Source organism: Actinia tenebrosa, unplaced genomic scaffold (assembly GCF_029948245.1).
Source record: "Actinia tenebrosa isolate PJP-AT-01 unplaced genomic scaffold, QUT_ActTen_1.0 PGA_scaffold7__59_contigs__length_16204524, whole genome shotgun sequence".
Taxonomy (NCBI): domain Eukaryota; kingdom Metazoa; phylum Cnidaria; class Anthozoa; order Actiniaria; family Actiniidae; genus Actinia; species Actinia tenebrosa.
This window is the reverse complement of record NW_028292584.1, coordinates 1,841,152-1,853,490: the sequence shown is the minus strand read 5'-3', so window position 1 is coordinate 1,853,490 and position 12,339 is coordinate 1,841,152. Positions and strand designations below refer to the sequence as shown.

The 12,339-nt window shown below is 36.7% G+C and overlaps 1 protein-coding gene across 1 annotated transcript in view; it reads right to left on the bottom strand.

The window, feature by feature from the left end:
* Positions 1-10,127: 10,127 nt before the first annotated feature.
* LOC116297271 (protein arginine N-methyltransferase 1) overlaps positions 10,128-12,339 on the bottom strand; it is a 45,549-nt gene continuing 43,337 nt past the window's right edge. Inside the window, exon 11 of the mRNA XM_089040426.1 lies at positions 10,128-12,087. Coding sequence (XP_088896552.1) covers positions 12,004-12,087 — 84 coding nt within the window. The 3' untranslated portion in view covers positions 10,128-12,003. The remainder of the gene's footprint in view (positions 12,088-12,339) is intronic.

Here is a 12,339-nt window from a genome sequence, read left to right as displayed (position 1 = left end):
CTCTTGTACTCGATCGTCAGCTGTATTCCAATCCTACGAGCGCGGCTACCTCTGGAAGTGGTGGTAGGGAGCGCAAGTTTGGAAAATATAAGAGACTAGGGGAAAAAGTGGGAGAAGGATTGGATCGGAAAATATGAGATACTAGTACCTCACCCATATGTCATCTATATCACATGTGAGTAGCGTCTATTCGATTATTAGTCTTGCCCATTATTCTAAATTCCAGTACATTACAATTAAATCTATTAGTTAGTTTATAGATACACTTGATTGCAGAAACGTTGAAGTATACATTTATACAAATATCTAATGAGATGCATAATGCAAAATAACCATTTTCAACGCTTAAAACCAACTGATTTATAATCATTAGACATGAAAAAATATTTTGACAGTCATTGAATGAAACAAACAATAAATAAAGCGATTTTTCTGTTTTGCATATCATTAAATATACTGAATAAATTAGACATTTGAATAAATGTATACTGCAACGTTTCTGCAATCGAGTGTAAATTTGTATCTCCGCACGCCCTTGTAATATCCTCTATTTACATGACAATCTTCTTAGACTACATTCACGAATTTTTAGCCGGTAGAGCAGAGCATTGGTTGTGCTGTTTTTGCTTACAACGTCAGGACAAATACTTTTTCCAGCACTTTTTTTTTACAATGTCTTTTCAGAGACTTTTGTGCATAGAATAACTTCAAAACGCTTTACATGATAGACTCTAGCTTACCACAGAATCAAGCATGTGTGTTTGAAGGCCACCTTATAATAATAGCTCTTTATTAATTAAGAAGACGAACGTCTTTAATGACAAATTGACTAACTAAACTAATTATATATGTAAAAATTATGATAAATATAATTAATGATAGAGTGCTCACACTAAATCCATGAAACAAATACTAATTTTTAGCACTAAATAGAAATATTAAACAATAGAAAACAAAGGATGTATGAAATAGTACTAATTAGTACTATTTAATGTTCACGGTTTTAGTGCATGCACTCTACAGCAAAAATAAATTATTAAATACTTATCTAAAAAGGCATTTATTTAAGAAAACTTTCTTAAAACGCTCAGTTTTTGATGGGAGAATAAAACTGTGTACTCGATCTCTTAAAGTGCTTATAAGCCTTTACACAATATTTTCAGAATTGATTCTTTAAATAGTGAATAGTTGATTGAGAAAATAATTCGTCATTTGAATGTTGGGTCTTTGAGATACAAAGGTTAATATTCCCAATATGTTAATGACTATGAGGCTTAGTAGTGGATCCATGCTTCTCATTTTTGATTTTGACGGAGTTGATCTAATCTGATTTTCAATTATGAGTTCACTTATCCTTGGCAGAGGTGAGTTTGCTTCAACAATCATACCTTTCTGGGGAAAACCTTTGTCTTTTCTTTAACAGATACTTTACAAGAGGTAAATACAGGATCATTCGATGACATCTTAACCCTTTTCATGGGGAAACAGATTTCAATCGCAGGGCATACTACAGAATAAAAATGAGAAACTGCATTGTTTAAGTCTCTTCCAAATAGCTCACTCCTCCAGTCAATTCCTTTCAGGAACTCAATCATTGCTAGTTTGCAGTGTGGTCGAGTATCCCGAAATTCAACCCATTTTCTTGTGGCTTTGGTCTTTTTTTTGGGATGAACCACCACACACTTGTGATCAGTGTTAATCGATCAGGCTATGCATCTTACAGATCCAAAGTCTAGTGGTGCATTAGTTAGGAAAACATCCAGAATTATGCTGCCACTAGTTGGTTTCTTGACGAGTTGAGGACCACCTCCAATCCTTTCTTTTCTGTCTTTAGTTATAAGATTAAAACCACGTGGAGAGACCAGGTTCTTGTCAAAACGGTCATGTAGCCACGTCTCGGACATAAAACAAAGATCTATTTGGTGACTGGATAGATCTCCTAGTTCAAGAGCTTGAACAGCTCCAGGTTCATTGTCTCCTTCGGTGTCATTGCCTTTAGTTACTATTATTGGCTTTCTTTTCTGGCCGAAAGCCGAAAAGTTTGTTTCGTGTGCCTTTTACGAGGCCTTGAAAGTAAACTACTTCTAGAAAGAGGTAAACTGCTTCTATCTAAGTTCTAATTTCTATAAAGTTCTTATACAAGACACAAGTATCCAGGTATCCAGGACAAGCTTCGACGTATAACAGTTGACAGTAAATAATGAAGGCTCATGATATAGGGAACTGATAATTGGTCCCTTTTTCCAAGTAAGCTTGACTAACTGATTAGCAACATGGCTCCATTTATATAATTGACTTGATACTGTTTGATAACGTTGTAATAATTAGTTTTTTTTAGTGATTTTGTCTATATAGTTTTTGAGAATATGTGTACCCCTTGACAATCTCTTTCGCAACTTGTTTATCCTCTTCCATCATGCATGCACGTTAGCACAAACACCTATCTACATAGTCTTGTAGCCAGAGCTACAAAGTCGCTGAAATTGTTTATTTGGAGTTCGCATGTACAGGCTAAGAAATTAAAGATTTTCTTCGAAGACTTCGCGCTTATTCAGCGAAAGGCTCTTACAAGGGAATGTAAAATTGTGTTTTCTTGCGTTTGGTTGCGCATTCGCTTACGCTTATGCTTGCGTCAGCTTGCGTGTCTTGAAAACTGCCTTCAAATTACGTTAAAGAATATTGTGTAAATATCACTGAATTGAATACCCCTCCCTCTGGATGTATAAGAACATATTTAATTTCTTTTCTTTTCCTAATAATTTTCGTATTATCATAGTTCAAAGTTTTTTGTGTTGATTAATTTATTAGAATGCTGCAATATTGCGCTCGGAATGCAAAATGGAGCTATTGCCGGCGAAAAAATTACCGCTTCCTCCATGTGGGACGAAAACCACCATCCCGGTCGTGCGCGACTTTTCACCAGACGTGAAGGTCAACTTATTGGTTCTTGTTCTGCAAAAACTAATGACCTCAATCAATGGATCCAAGCTGAACTAAGTGATTTATCTAAAGTAACGCGGATTGCTACCCAAGGCCGCCAAGACCATGATCAATGGGTGAAAAGCTATTCTCTACATTACAGCGTGGACGTAAATTAAAAAAGAACTTATCAAATAGCAATTGAAAAACACTCCAGAGAAATCATGCAGAGAGAGAGAGAGAGAGAGAGAGAGAGAGAGAGAGAGAGAGAGAGAGAGAGAGAAAGAGAGAGAGTGAGTGAGTGATACTTTATTTATACTCGAAAAAAAATTCTATCAATATAAAAATTGCTTTACAAGAATGTCGAGTTAAATAAGAATACAATTTAGACAGCTAAAAAAGTTTATGAGAGTCCAACAGAAGAAAGCTTTCTTTTAAATTCCCTTATACTTCTAGCTGACTTAATATCTGAAGGCAAAGAGTTCCATGCTTTTGCACCTTCATAGGAGAACGCACGTTTGAGGTACTCAGTGTTTGGTTTCGATAATTTTAAACACTTTTCTCCCTTCCGCAAATTATATTTTGTAGTTTGATACTCAAAGCGGTCTCTTAAACTTTGAGGTGCAAGAGCATTCAAAGTCTTGTACATTATTGTGGCTTTATGTTTCTTCCGCCTGTTTTGAAGATTTTCCCATCCTAGAGACATTAAAATGTCGCGCGACCTAGTTTCATAATTACTCTTAGTTATAATTCGGCCTGCGCGATTTTGCATTTTTTGGAGTCTGTCAGCTGATGTTTTTGGTAAATTATCCCAAACCACATCGCAGTAGTCAAACCAAGGAGTTATCAGCGAATTATATATTGCAATCGCCGTCTCCTGGGGGACGTAATCACGAACCTGTCTAAGGCCAGCCAGGCCTGATGAAACTTTTTTACATATATGATCGACATGGTCAGCCCAGGACAGGCGTTGGTCGATTACAACCCCCAGGGTTTTGGCTGTTTGGACACGTGCGATTTGTTTACCTTCAAGGTAAACATGTGGTTTGGAACTTATTTGACGTAATTTGTCGTCAGACCCAATAAACATATATTCAGTCTTTGTTGAATTAAGGCTTAATCTATTTGCCATCAACCAGTTGGATATGCTAATAATATCAGAATTGATCTGCTCAGATAAAGATTTTACGGAAGTATTACAAGCCGTGAGGCTTGTGTCGTCCGCGTACATTCTTGTACTTGAAAAATGTACACTATTTGGTAAATCATTAATATACAATATGAATAATAATGGACCTAGGATTGACCCTTGGGGAATTCCACAAAGGGTTTGTTTTATAGTAGATAATGTATTATTCACGTTGCATCTCTGTCTTCGCTCAGTTAAATAGGATTTAAACCACTTCAATGAATTTTCTGCAATGCCATAATTAGCTAATTTATGGAGAAGGATAGAGTGATTAACTGTATCAAACGCTTTCGTAAAATCAAGGAAGGTGATACAGTTAATCTTCCCTTCATCTATATTTGTAAGCCATTCAGTTGTAAGTTCCAGCAGAGCAGTAGTCGTTGAGTGCTGTGGTCTAAAACCTGATTGTTTTTCAGAGAGCAGGTTATTTGAACTAAGATAAGTATATAACTGGTTGAAGACAATTCTTTCGAAAAGTTTAGCAATGGCAGGAAGTACTGAGATAGGGCGATAATTGTTTAAATCATCTCTATCATTTGCTTTATGAATAGGAGTTACCTTGGCGAGTTTAAGGTCATTTGGAAAAATACCACTGTCTATAGATTGATTGAAAATCTTAACTAAGGGATTAATAATAATTGGAGCACCTTCCTTTATCAAGCGCACAGATATGCCGTCTAAGCCCGTTGCCTTATTACTTGATATAGAGTTTAAGATCTTAGATAATTCATCAGAAGTCGTGTGTTGTAATTTAAAGGTCGAGTTTGCTTTATTTAGGTAATAGTTAAAGCTTAGTGGTCCTTCCGGGATTGTACCGGCTAGCTTTGTCCCTATTTCAGAAAAATGAGCGTTAAAAAGCTCAGAGATTTCTTGAAAATCACAAATAGTGTTTTCCCCGCTCTTTGGGGAGGTTATACGAGTTTTGTCTTTACTTTTTCGAGATAAGACTTCATTTATTGTTTTCCAAACTTCGCTCGAATTTCTCGAGATTTGTGAAAAGTGAGTTTCATAGTATTTCTTCTTAGCTTTTTTGATTTCATTGTTTACTCGGTTTTTACTTGCTTTGTATTTTTCCCAGTCATTATTTTGGTTTGTCTTTATTGCTAATTGTTTTAGTTTGTCACGTTCGAGCATCAATTTTCGTATTTCAATTGTCAACCAAGGCGTCCTTCTATTTCTTATGCGCCTCCGCTTTAACGGTGCGTGCAATTCAATAATAGATAGAAACAATTCTTTCCATTTTAACCACATATCATTTGGGTCCTTTAAATCATTCAGGCTATCCCAAGGGAGTGACGCCAAGTCCCTACGAAAATTGTTTGCATCAAAATTTTTGAAAGTTCTAAATGTTATTATTTTGTGCTTATGATTTGTTGGTATAGCTATCTTGCGTATAGCATACACCAGGCTGTGGTCACTCAAAGAGAGGTGTATAACACCGCTCTGGGCAACCCTGTTTGGAGTGTTTGTAAGAATGATATCAATCAATGTTTTGCTTCTTTGGGTGATTCTTGTTGGTTCAGTAATTAGTTGATGTAACTGAAATAACTCAGAAGTATGTCTTAGTTGACGAGCCTGTGTACTTGTATTACTATCGATTAAATCACAGTTCAAATCCCCCAAGACATACAGCTCTTTGAATTCAGAGTCTATTTTTGTCAAAATATTTTCGAGAATGTTACAGAAAGCTAAAACGTCATAATTTGGTGGTCTATAGCAAGCTAATACGATAAATGGTCTACTGTGTGGTTTCGTTATCTCAATACATAGTGATTCAATGTTGTTATCAGATAGATCCGGACGGCTTTTGCCGTTTATACTTGATTTTAAATACAAACTAACACCCCCACCTTGACGATTTCTGTCAAACCTATACAATTCATAGCCTTCAATACCTACTAGAGAACTTGGGATAGTAGAGTCAAGCCTGGATTCATTTATAGCAAGAAGATCAAGGCTCTGATTTGCGACCCATATCCTCAGTTCATCAATGTGTGCGAGTAAGCTAGCAATATTCAACGAGGCCATTTTAAAACCTCTTACCTTTGGTATGTTATGGCCAGAAATTGATACGTTGGATTGATTTGAAAAGCTTTCCTCTATTGGTACTCTACCTAAGGATCAAGTAAAATTAGATTTAATATGACTATTGAAGTCTTTGGCGATGGCTCCTATGCCGGCTCGGTTGAGGTGGAGTCCCTTGTCATTCAATTCTTTGGTTGTGATTTTGTGCTTTATAAGAGTCCATCCTCGGTTTGAACAGAAGGATCCAAGCCGCTTGTTAACATCTATTCTGGCAGTTTCAAGCATACTGGAGTCTTGTCGAGCGGTAATTTCTGAAATTGCTATTTTACACTCTGGAAGGGCATTCTCAATGCTTTCACATACTTCAACAATCTTATCTGTTACGGTACTTGGAGTATCACTTTTAAGGTTGTTGGTTCCCGTATGCAATATTAAGCTATTAGGTTTTCTCTTGATAATTGGTTTTATATAATCTTTCAAGTCATCAGCAGTTGCACCGGGAAAGGAACGAATAACCACGAGATTGTCCTTATTAGACATTCTCCATCCTTCTAGTTTACCAATAATTGAGTCACCAACGATAATTGTTGTCTTCCGATTCTCTTTGTGGGACTTATCCGGCTGTGTTGTCTCACTTTCATCAGGGCAGGTCGCTGGGGCTTCACTAGATTTATCTATGGTTTGTGAACTCTGCTTCTTTCTCTTTTTTTGCCTCTTTTTCCCTTTCACTGAACTGTTGTTGCTTGTAGTTAGAGGTTCTATCCGTTCTTCAGTTTCATGCATCTGCATAGTTCTTTCTGTCATGTTAGGCCCAAAGAAAGGGTTTTGAAAAGGGTGGGTCCCAAGAGGAAATGAAGGCATTAGGTTATTGTTGTGGGTAATGATGCCAATTGTTGCCAAGAGTTTTTCGCGTTCGTTTTGTAAATGTTTGATAGTCTCTTTATGAATAATAATTTCTTGTTTCAACTTTTCGATTTCTTCGTTTACTTCAATTTCTTTAAAGACTTGTCTTTTTATCAGGCTGACTTCTGCAATTAAATCTTCTACTTTTTGGGTCAGTGGGTTAATAGTGGACTCATCACTTAACAGTAACGTTGGAGTGGTTGGTTGATAAATAGGCACTTGTACTATGTCTTTGTCAGGAAAAAACTCTAGGAGAGCTTCTCTGAGTTTTTCATAATTCGACCCATAAAGTTTAAGATTTCCCGTTGTGGTATAGAAACGTACCGATGCGTCTTGAATCTTATAAGTAAAAGCTTTGTGGAGTTTATCTTCACTTACTTCACCGGCGTCTTCGTCAGGAGCATCAAGGACAAGCCGGATTAGTGTCTTCAAATCTTCGAAATTTCCTTTCCATTTAAGTTGTTGGTCGTCTGATAAGTCCAGTAGTGGCTTAAGACTTTCCATCATTAGTTTCAAGGATATTTGGAAGGAAATCGTTTGTAAGATTTGATAAAATTTGAAATTTTCTTGGAGCTCACTAATACACGTCCGTCCAGAGTGAGTACATGCGCAGAAAGAGAGAGAGAGAGAGAGAGAGAGAGAGAGAGAGAGAGAGAGATTCTTGCTTTTTTTATTAAAGGAGATCGCTAACGAATCGACGCCGGCGCTGCTTGGCACGAATAGTACAGCGGTAAAGACTCAGAGCGTACGTACACCTGATTCAAAACAGAAAGACCGTTGGTTGGAACGGACGTTTATTTTTATAGATAAGTGATCACCATTTAGTATCCATTTAGAAACAAACATATATCAATTCAATCAGAATAACTGAAACAATCACACATACATCTAAAACCCAATCCGTCTGTCCTGGCGCCCTTGTTCCGAGATCACAAGACATCACTTGTCAAAAGTGTCTCTCCGATTTTTGATTAGTTGCCCCGTTGCTTTTGTTATACGCTCTTAAAGTTATGACGCTGCTATATCACCGGTATGCAAGCCCAAAATCCACGATAACTTTGGAAATAAGCAAAAAATCAAAAATCGGAGACACACTTTTGAAGAACAACTATCCAAGATAACTTCCTCAAAATTTCAGTTAAATCGGTCAAATTCCCTTTGACTTCGGACTCAAAATGTACGGGTAACTGAACGCAAAATCATGAAAAGCACTTCCGAGAAAAACGCAAAAATGTTCAGTTTCTCACTGAGCAGAAGTGCCTTTGTTGCCTTTGTTATTACTCGCTGTTAAAAATCACTATCGAAAATTTTTTTGGGGGAAAATCGATACTTTTGAGCAATTTTGGGGTACCCTGATACCTTAATTACCCTTCAAAACTAGTTCCGCTAGTTCCTCCCCTAAGCGCAGCTACGCATACTAGGGAAATCATTGCGCTCAAGCCGAGTGGGCTTAAAACATCAACCTATCAGGTACTTATCTCAGCAAAAGAAAAATCAATTTGTGCTAGAATTTTGAATTAGATTGGTACTATGGAAAAGACTGTAGCGATGTCCCACCACTGGCAGCAAAGTTAATCAATATGGTTTCTGTTTCGTGAAGAGGGTGGTTATTGTTGCTTATTATACAGTCAATTCAAAAAACGTTGTCGTCGACCGGCTCAAGCCTACGCGACTGGACCGAAAGGAATATGGGTAAAAATCACTGAAGCGGTTAAATATTCGTTCTGAATTAATTGTTCCCGCTAGTAATAAAGATAATATTGGCGAGAAACAATCCGTCAAATGTATGTCTTTGGGTTTAGGGAAAGCAAAACAAAGTAGTTATGATTCAGTTCACAATTTTGAAAATATGAAGGCATTAAAAAAGTCTCCTTCAACACTTCCCGCTCGCCTACGAAGGTTCGTGCTGTAAACAAGGCATAACTAGTCGGATAAAATTATGGAGTCAACTCGGCTTCAGTGATTGCTACCCAGAGTTCCTTTCGGTCCAGTCGCGTAGGCTTGAGTTGGTCGACGACAACATTTTTTGAATTGACTGTATGCGACAATAAATTTCTCGTGTGTTACAATCATTTCTTGAGTGAAATTATAGAGCGATAAAACAAGGTCTGTGAATCGGATTAGCCTCGGCTCTCACAGGGATTTTGGCTAAGCTGGCTAGAACGTTTGTTTCTTTACAATAAAAATTGTTGTTTTTCGTTCATGCACTTTCCTAGTGTTTTATGTCGTACGATAAACATTTTATTACACTGCTACAGATGTGTATTTTTACGGCCGCTATCACTCGTAAAATTATCCGACTGTAATACACAACTAGCAACTATTTCAAAAAATGTTGAATACCGAATACTGCGTGCATACTGAATAGTGCATTTCAAGACATAAGTGCATTGTGGCTCATAGTGATATTGCCTATCTTTACGATCCCATCAGATTTTTAAAAATATGTAAAATAAGCAATAAAAAATCCGGGTCCCAGACTTTGTTTAGCCGTCAGAATACGTGGAAGTTCTCCCTTTTTAACGGTAAAGACGCGCGAGCAACGTAAGCATGGAAAGCTGTCCAAAATTAGTAATATTTTATTGGAAAAATAAATTGATCGTCTCCATTTTTCACAGATTAGAAAATAACCAAATAACTAGTTTGCATTTACACCTACTTGCAAGAACGTTGTCATACGAAAATAGAACATTAGTGATTTAGTGGGATAGGAATTATAAGTTATACACAAAATATATAATTTCGATTTGATCCCATCGTCATCCCCCCCCCCCCCCCTCTCTCTAAGGATAGGCATCATAAAGTACTTTCAAAAAGCGAAATAAAAAATGGAGGTGTCCGACTTCGTTTTAGAGCTATACGAGATTAAAGACGTTTTTATGAGCTTTTGCTTATCAAAACATTGGAATGACGTCATCACGATGAGCGCAATTAAAGGATGCGCGCGAACAATGCCCATGAACATTCTTAAGCAACGCGGGTTCTCGGGACGAAATTTGACCCTGTCTTTTCTAACTACACCCTCTTTAGCCTTTTGCAGGATAGGTTTGCTAGATCATACCTTTATGAAAAGAGAATTTCAATAGCCAAACACGATTTCAAGACTTTATTAACGACCAAGAAAATAAAATAGAATAAAATAAAGGAAGTAATGTCGCACTCACTACGATTGGCATTCTAGCTCGTCCACCTTATTACTTATATAGAGTGCAAACACTATATCAATGAAACAGTTTTATATAGCAACCACAACTATGAATCGTTCATGAAACAATTAAAAAAAAGAAATTGCACCATTAAAGTTTACGACTGTTCCTCTTCTCTTTTCAAGATACACTTATTTCAATAAAGTTAGTCACCTGAAAAGCTATAAAGCTGAGGCCGACAAGGAATAGATTCATTTTACACGTTCAACCGCTTGATAACTGTTCATGGACTTGCGAATCTTTTACCGGTTACAGTCTCACCTCTTCTGAGCATCATCGAGCTGCAGTGTGTATTAAAAAAGCTTTGTATATATATGCTTCCTTGATATGAAAAGTTTCCCATGATACTCAGCGATCTTAGCTTTCTAGATTTTTGGTGACTAACTTTATTGAAATAAGTGTATACATACAATACTAGTGCTTTAATATATAGACTACTCTCAAAATTATTTTAAGAATGTGGTTAACATATAAATAAACAAAGAAATTACACTTTTCCTACATGCAATGAAAAGGTTTTTCTTTGTATTTTGCTGTTAGCCCCACGCTTAAAACATTGCTATCTGTGCCTGATTCTTTTGTTAAAGTGCTGCATGGCTAAGAATCCAGGCCTTCAATTGATGTTTTGTTGTCCTTGCTGCTGCTATTATTTTGTTCTCAATCCAATATATCTGGCATGCGGAGCGTTCAGATTGCAATCTCGTACTCAGAGCTCACGTCCTCTTGGTGAGCTTGGTGTTGACAAGGAGGAACATGGGCTCTGGGTACAAGATTGTGCAGAGGGATTCTCCTACTCCTACTCCCCCCTGAGGTGCTACACTAGCAAAACATCTATATAGTTAAAATAATAAATTTGGTTATTTACAAGTGCATGTTCATTGTTCCATAAAAATGGAGTTATATAAATCCAAAGATATTTGCTTAACCTTACGATGGAAAATAAAAGAATTATTAAACCTCTTCTAAGAGAAAAAATCCACTTGGAGCTATACAATAAGTCGAACCAATGGGCCAAAGCAGGGAGTTTTGAAATGGTACTTACATGTACCAGTTCTTAGAACTGATGCATACCATTTGAGAAGTGGTCCCTTTAAGTGATTGGTTCAACGTTTTGAAAATAACCCTTAGTAAGACAGCATTGAAACTGTATTTTCAATTTTGTCATAAATAGATCTGATGCTTTGACTGGAAATTTAAAAATACATTCTACTATTTGTCTGAAACCTGCAATCAAGGTATTGGTAACTCTCAGATTTCAGAACAATTACAGCTACAGTAATTAACATCATTTCTATATTATTTCTCCCATATCTGGACAAAAACATGGAAGTAGGATGACCCTGCTGGTGCCTGGGACAAGACCTTTTTTTCTTTACTAGTGGACACCGAAAAAAAAAAACAACAAAAAAAACAAAAAACAAAAAAAAAAACAACAAAAGAGTAGGATCCACCCTACTTTTACATGTTTGGTAGCCCTAGATGGAATGAACAGTTTGATATTCAAAGCAGGGAAAACTATGGGGCAATCATTTAAGCCTAACCTGCCATCACATTGTTTGAGCAAAACACATCTGAAGTTTAATTTTCGTGTTACTGGAGTTACAGGCCAGAAGACTTTATTGCATTATTTACTGGTCAGTGTGAGGTAAATTAAGGTAGCTGTAATATGTGTGTGTTGCTATAACTAATAATGATTCATTAAAAGTGAGCCAAGCACTACATGTTTACTTGTTTTTAAAAGTCTTGTAGATGCCAGTACCTTTAACGCATCTTGTAGGTTTGTGTTTTATCATATTGACCAAGTTCCCCATCGAATTTCAAATGAATCTTGAAGTCCAGATCTCTCTGAAAAATAAAAGTAAGCATCTGTCAGAGAATGCAATGCCTACTGGAATCAGTGAGTAGCCAAGTCAGTGCTCAATAGAGGTTAACCACTTACTAGGTTTCATAAAATTTAAACAGGTGTTGACTTTGGTCTTAGGGTGCCGCCTAAGGTTCCTTGCAAATGATTAAATGAAGATGACAGTATTTCTTGTGTTAATTGAATCTATTAAGTAAACTCTTCTGCTTAATGCTGGTAACCTTTTAATAGAGGTC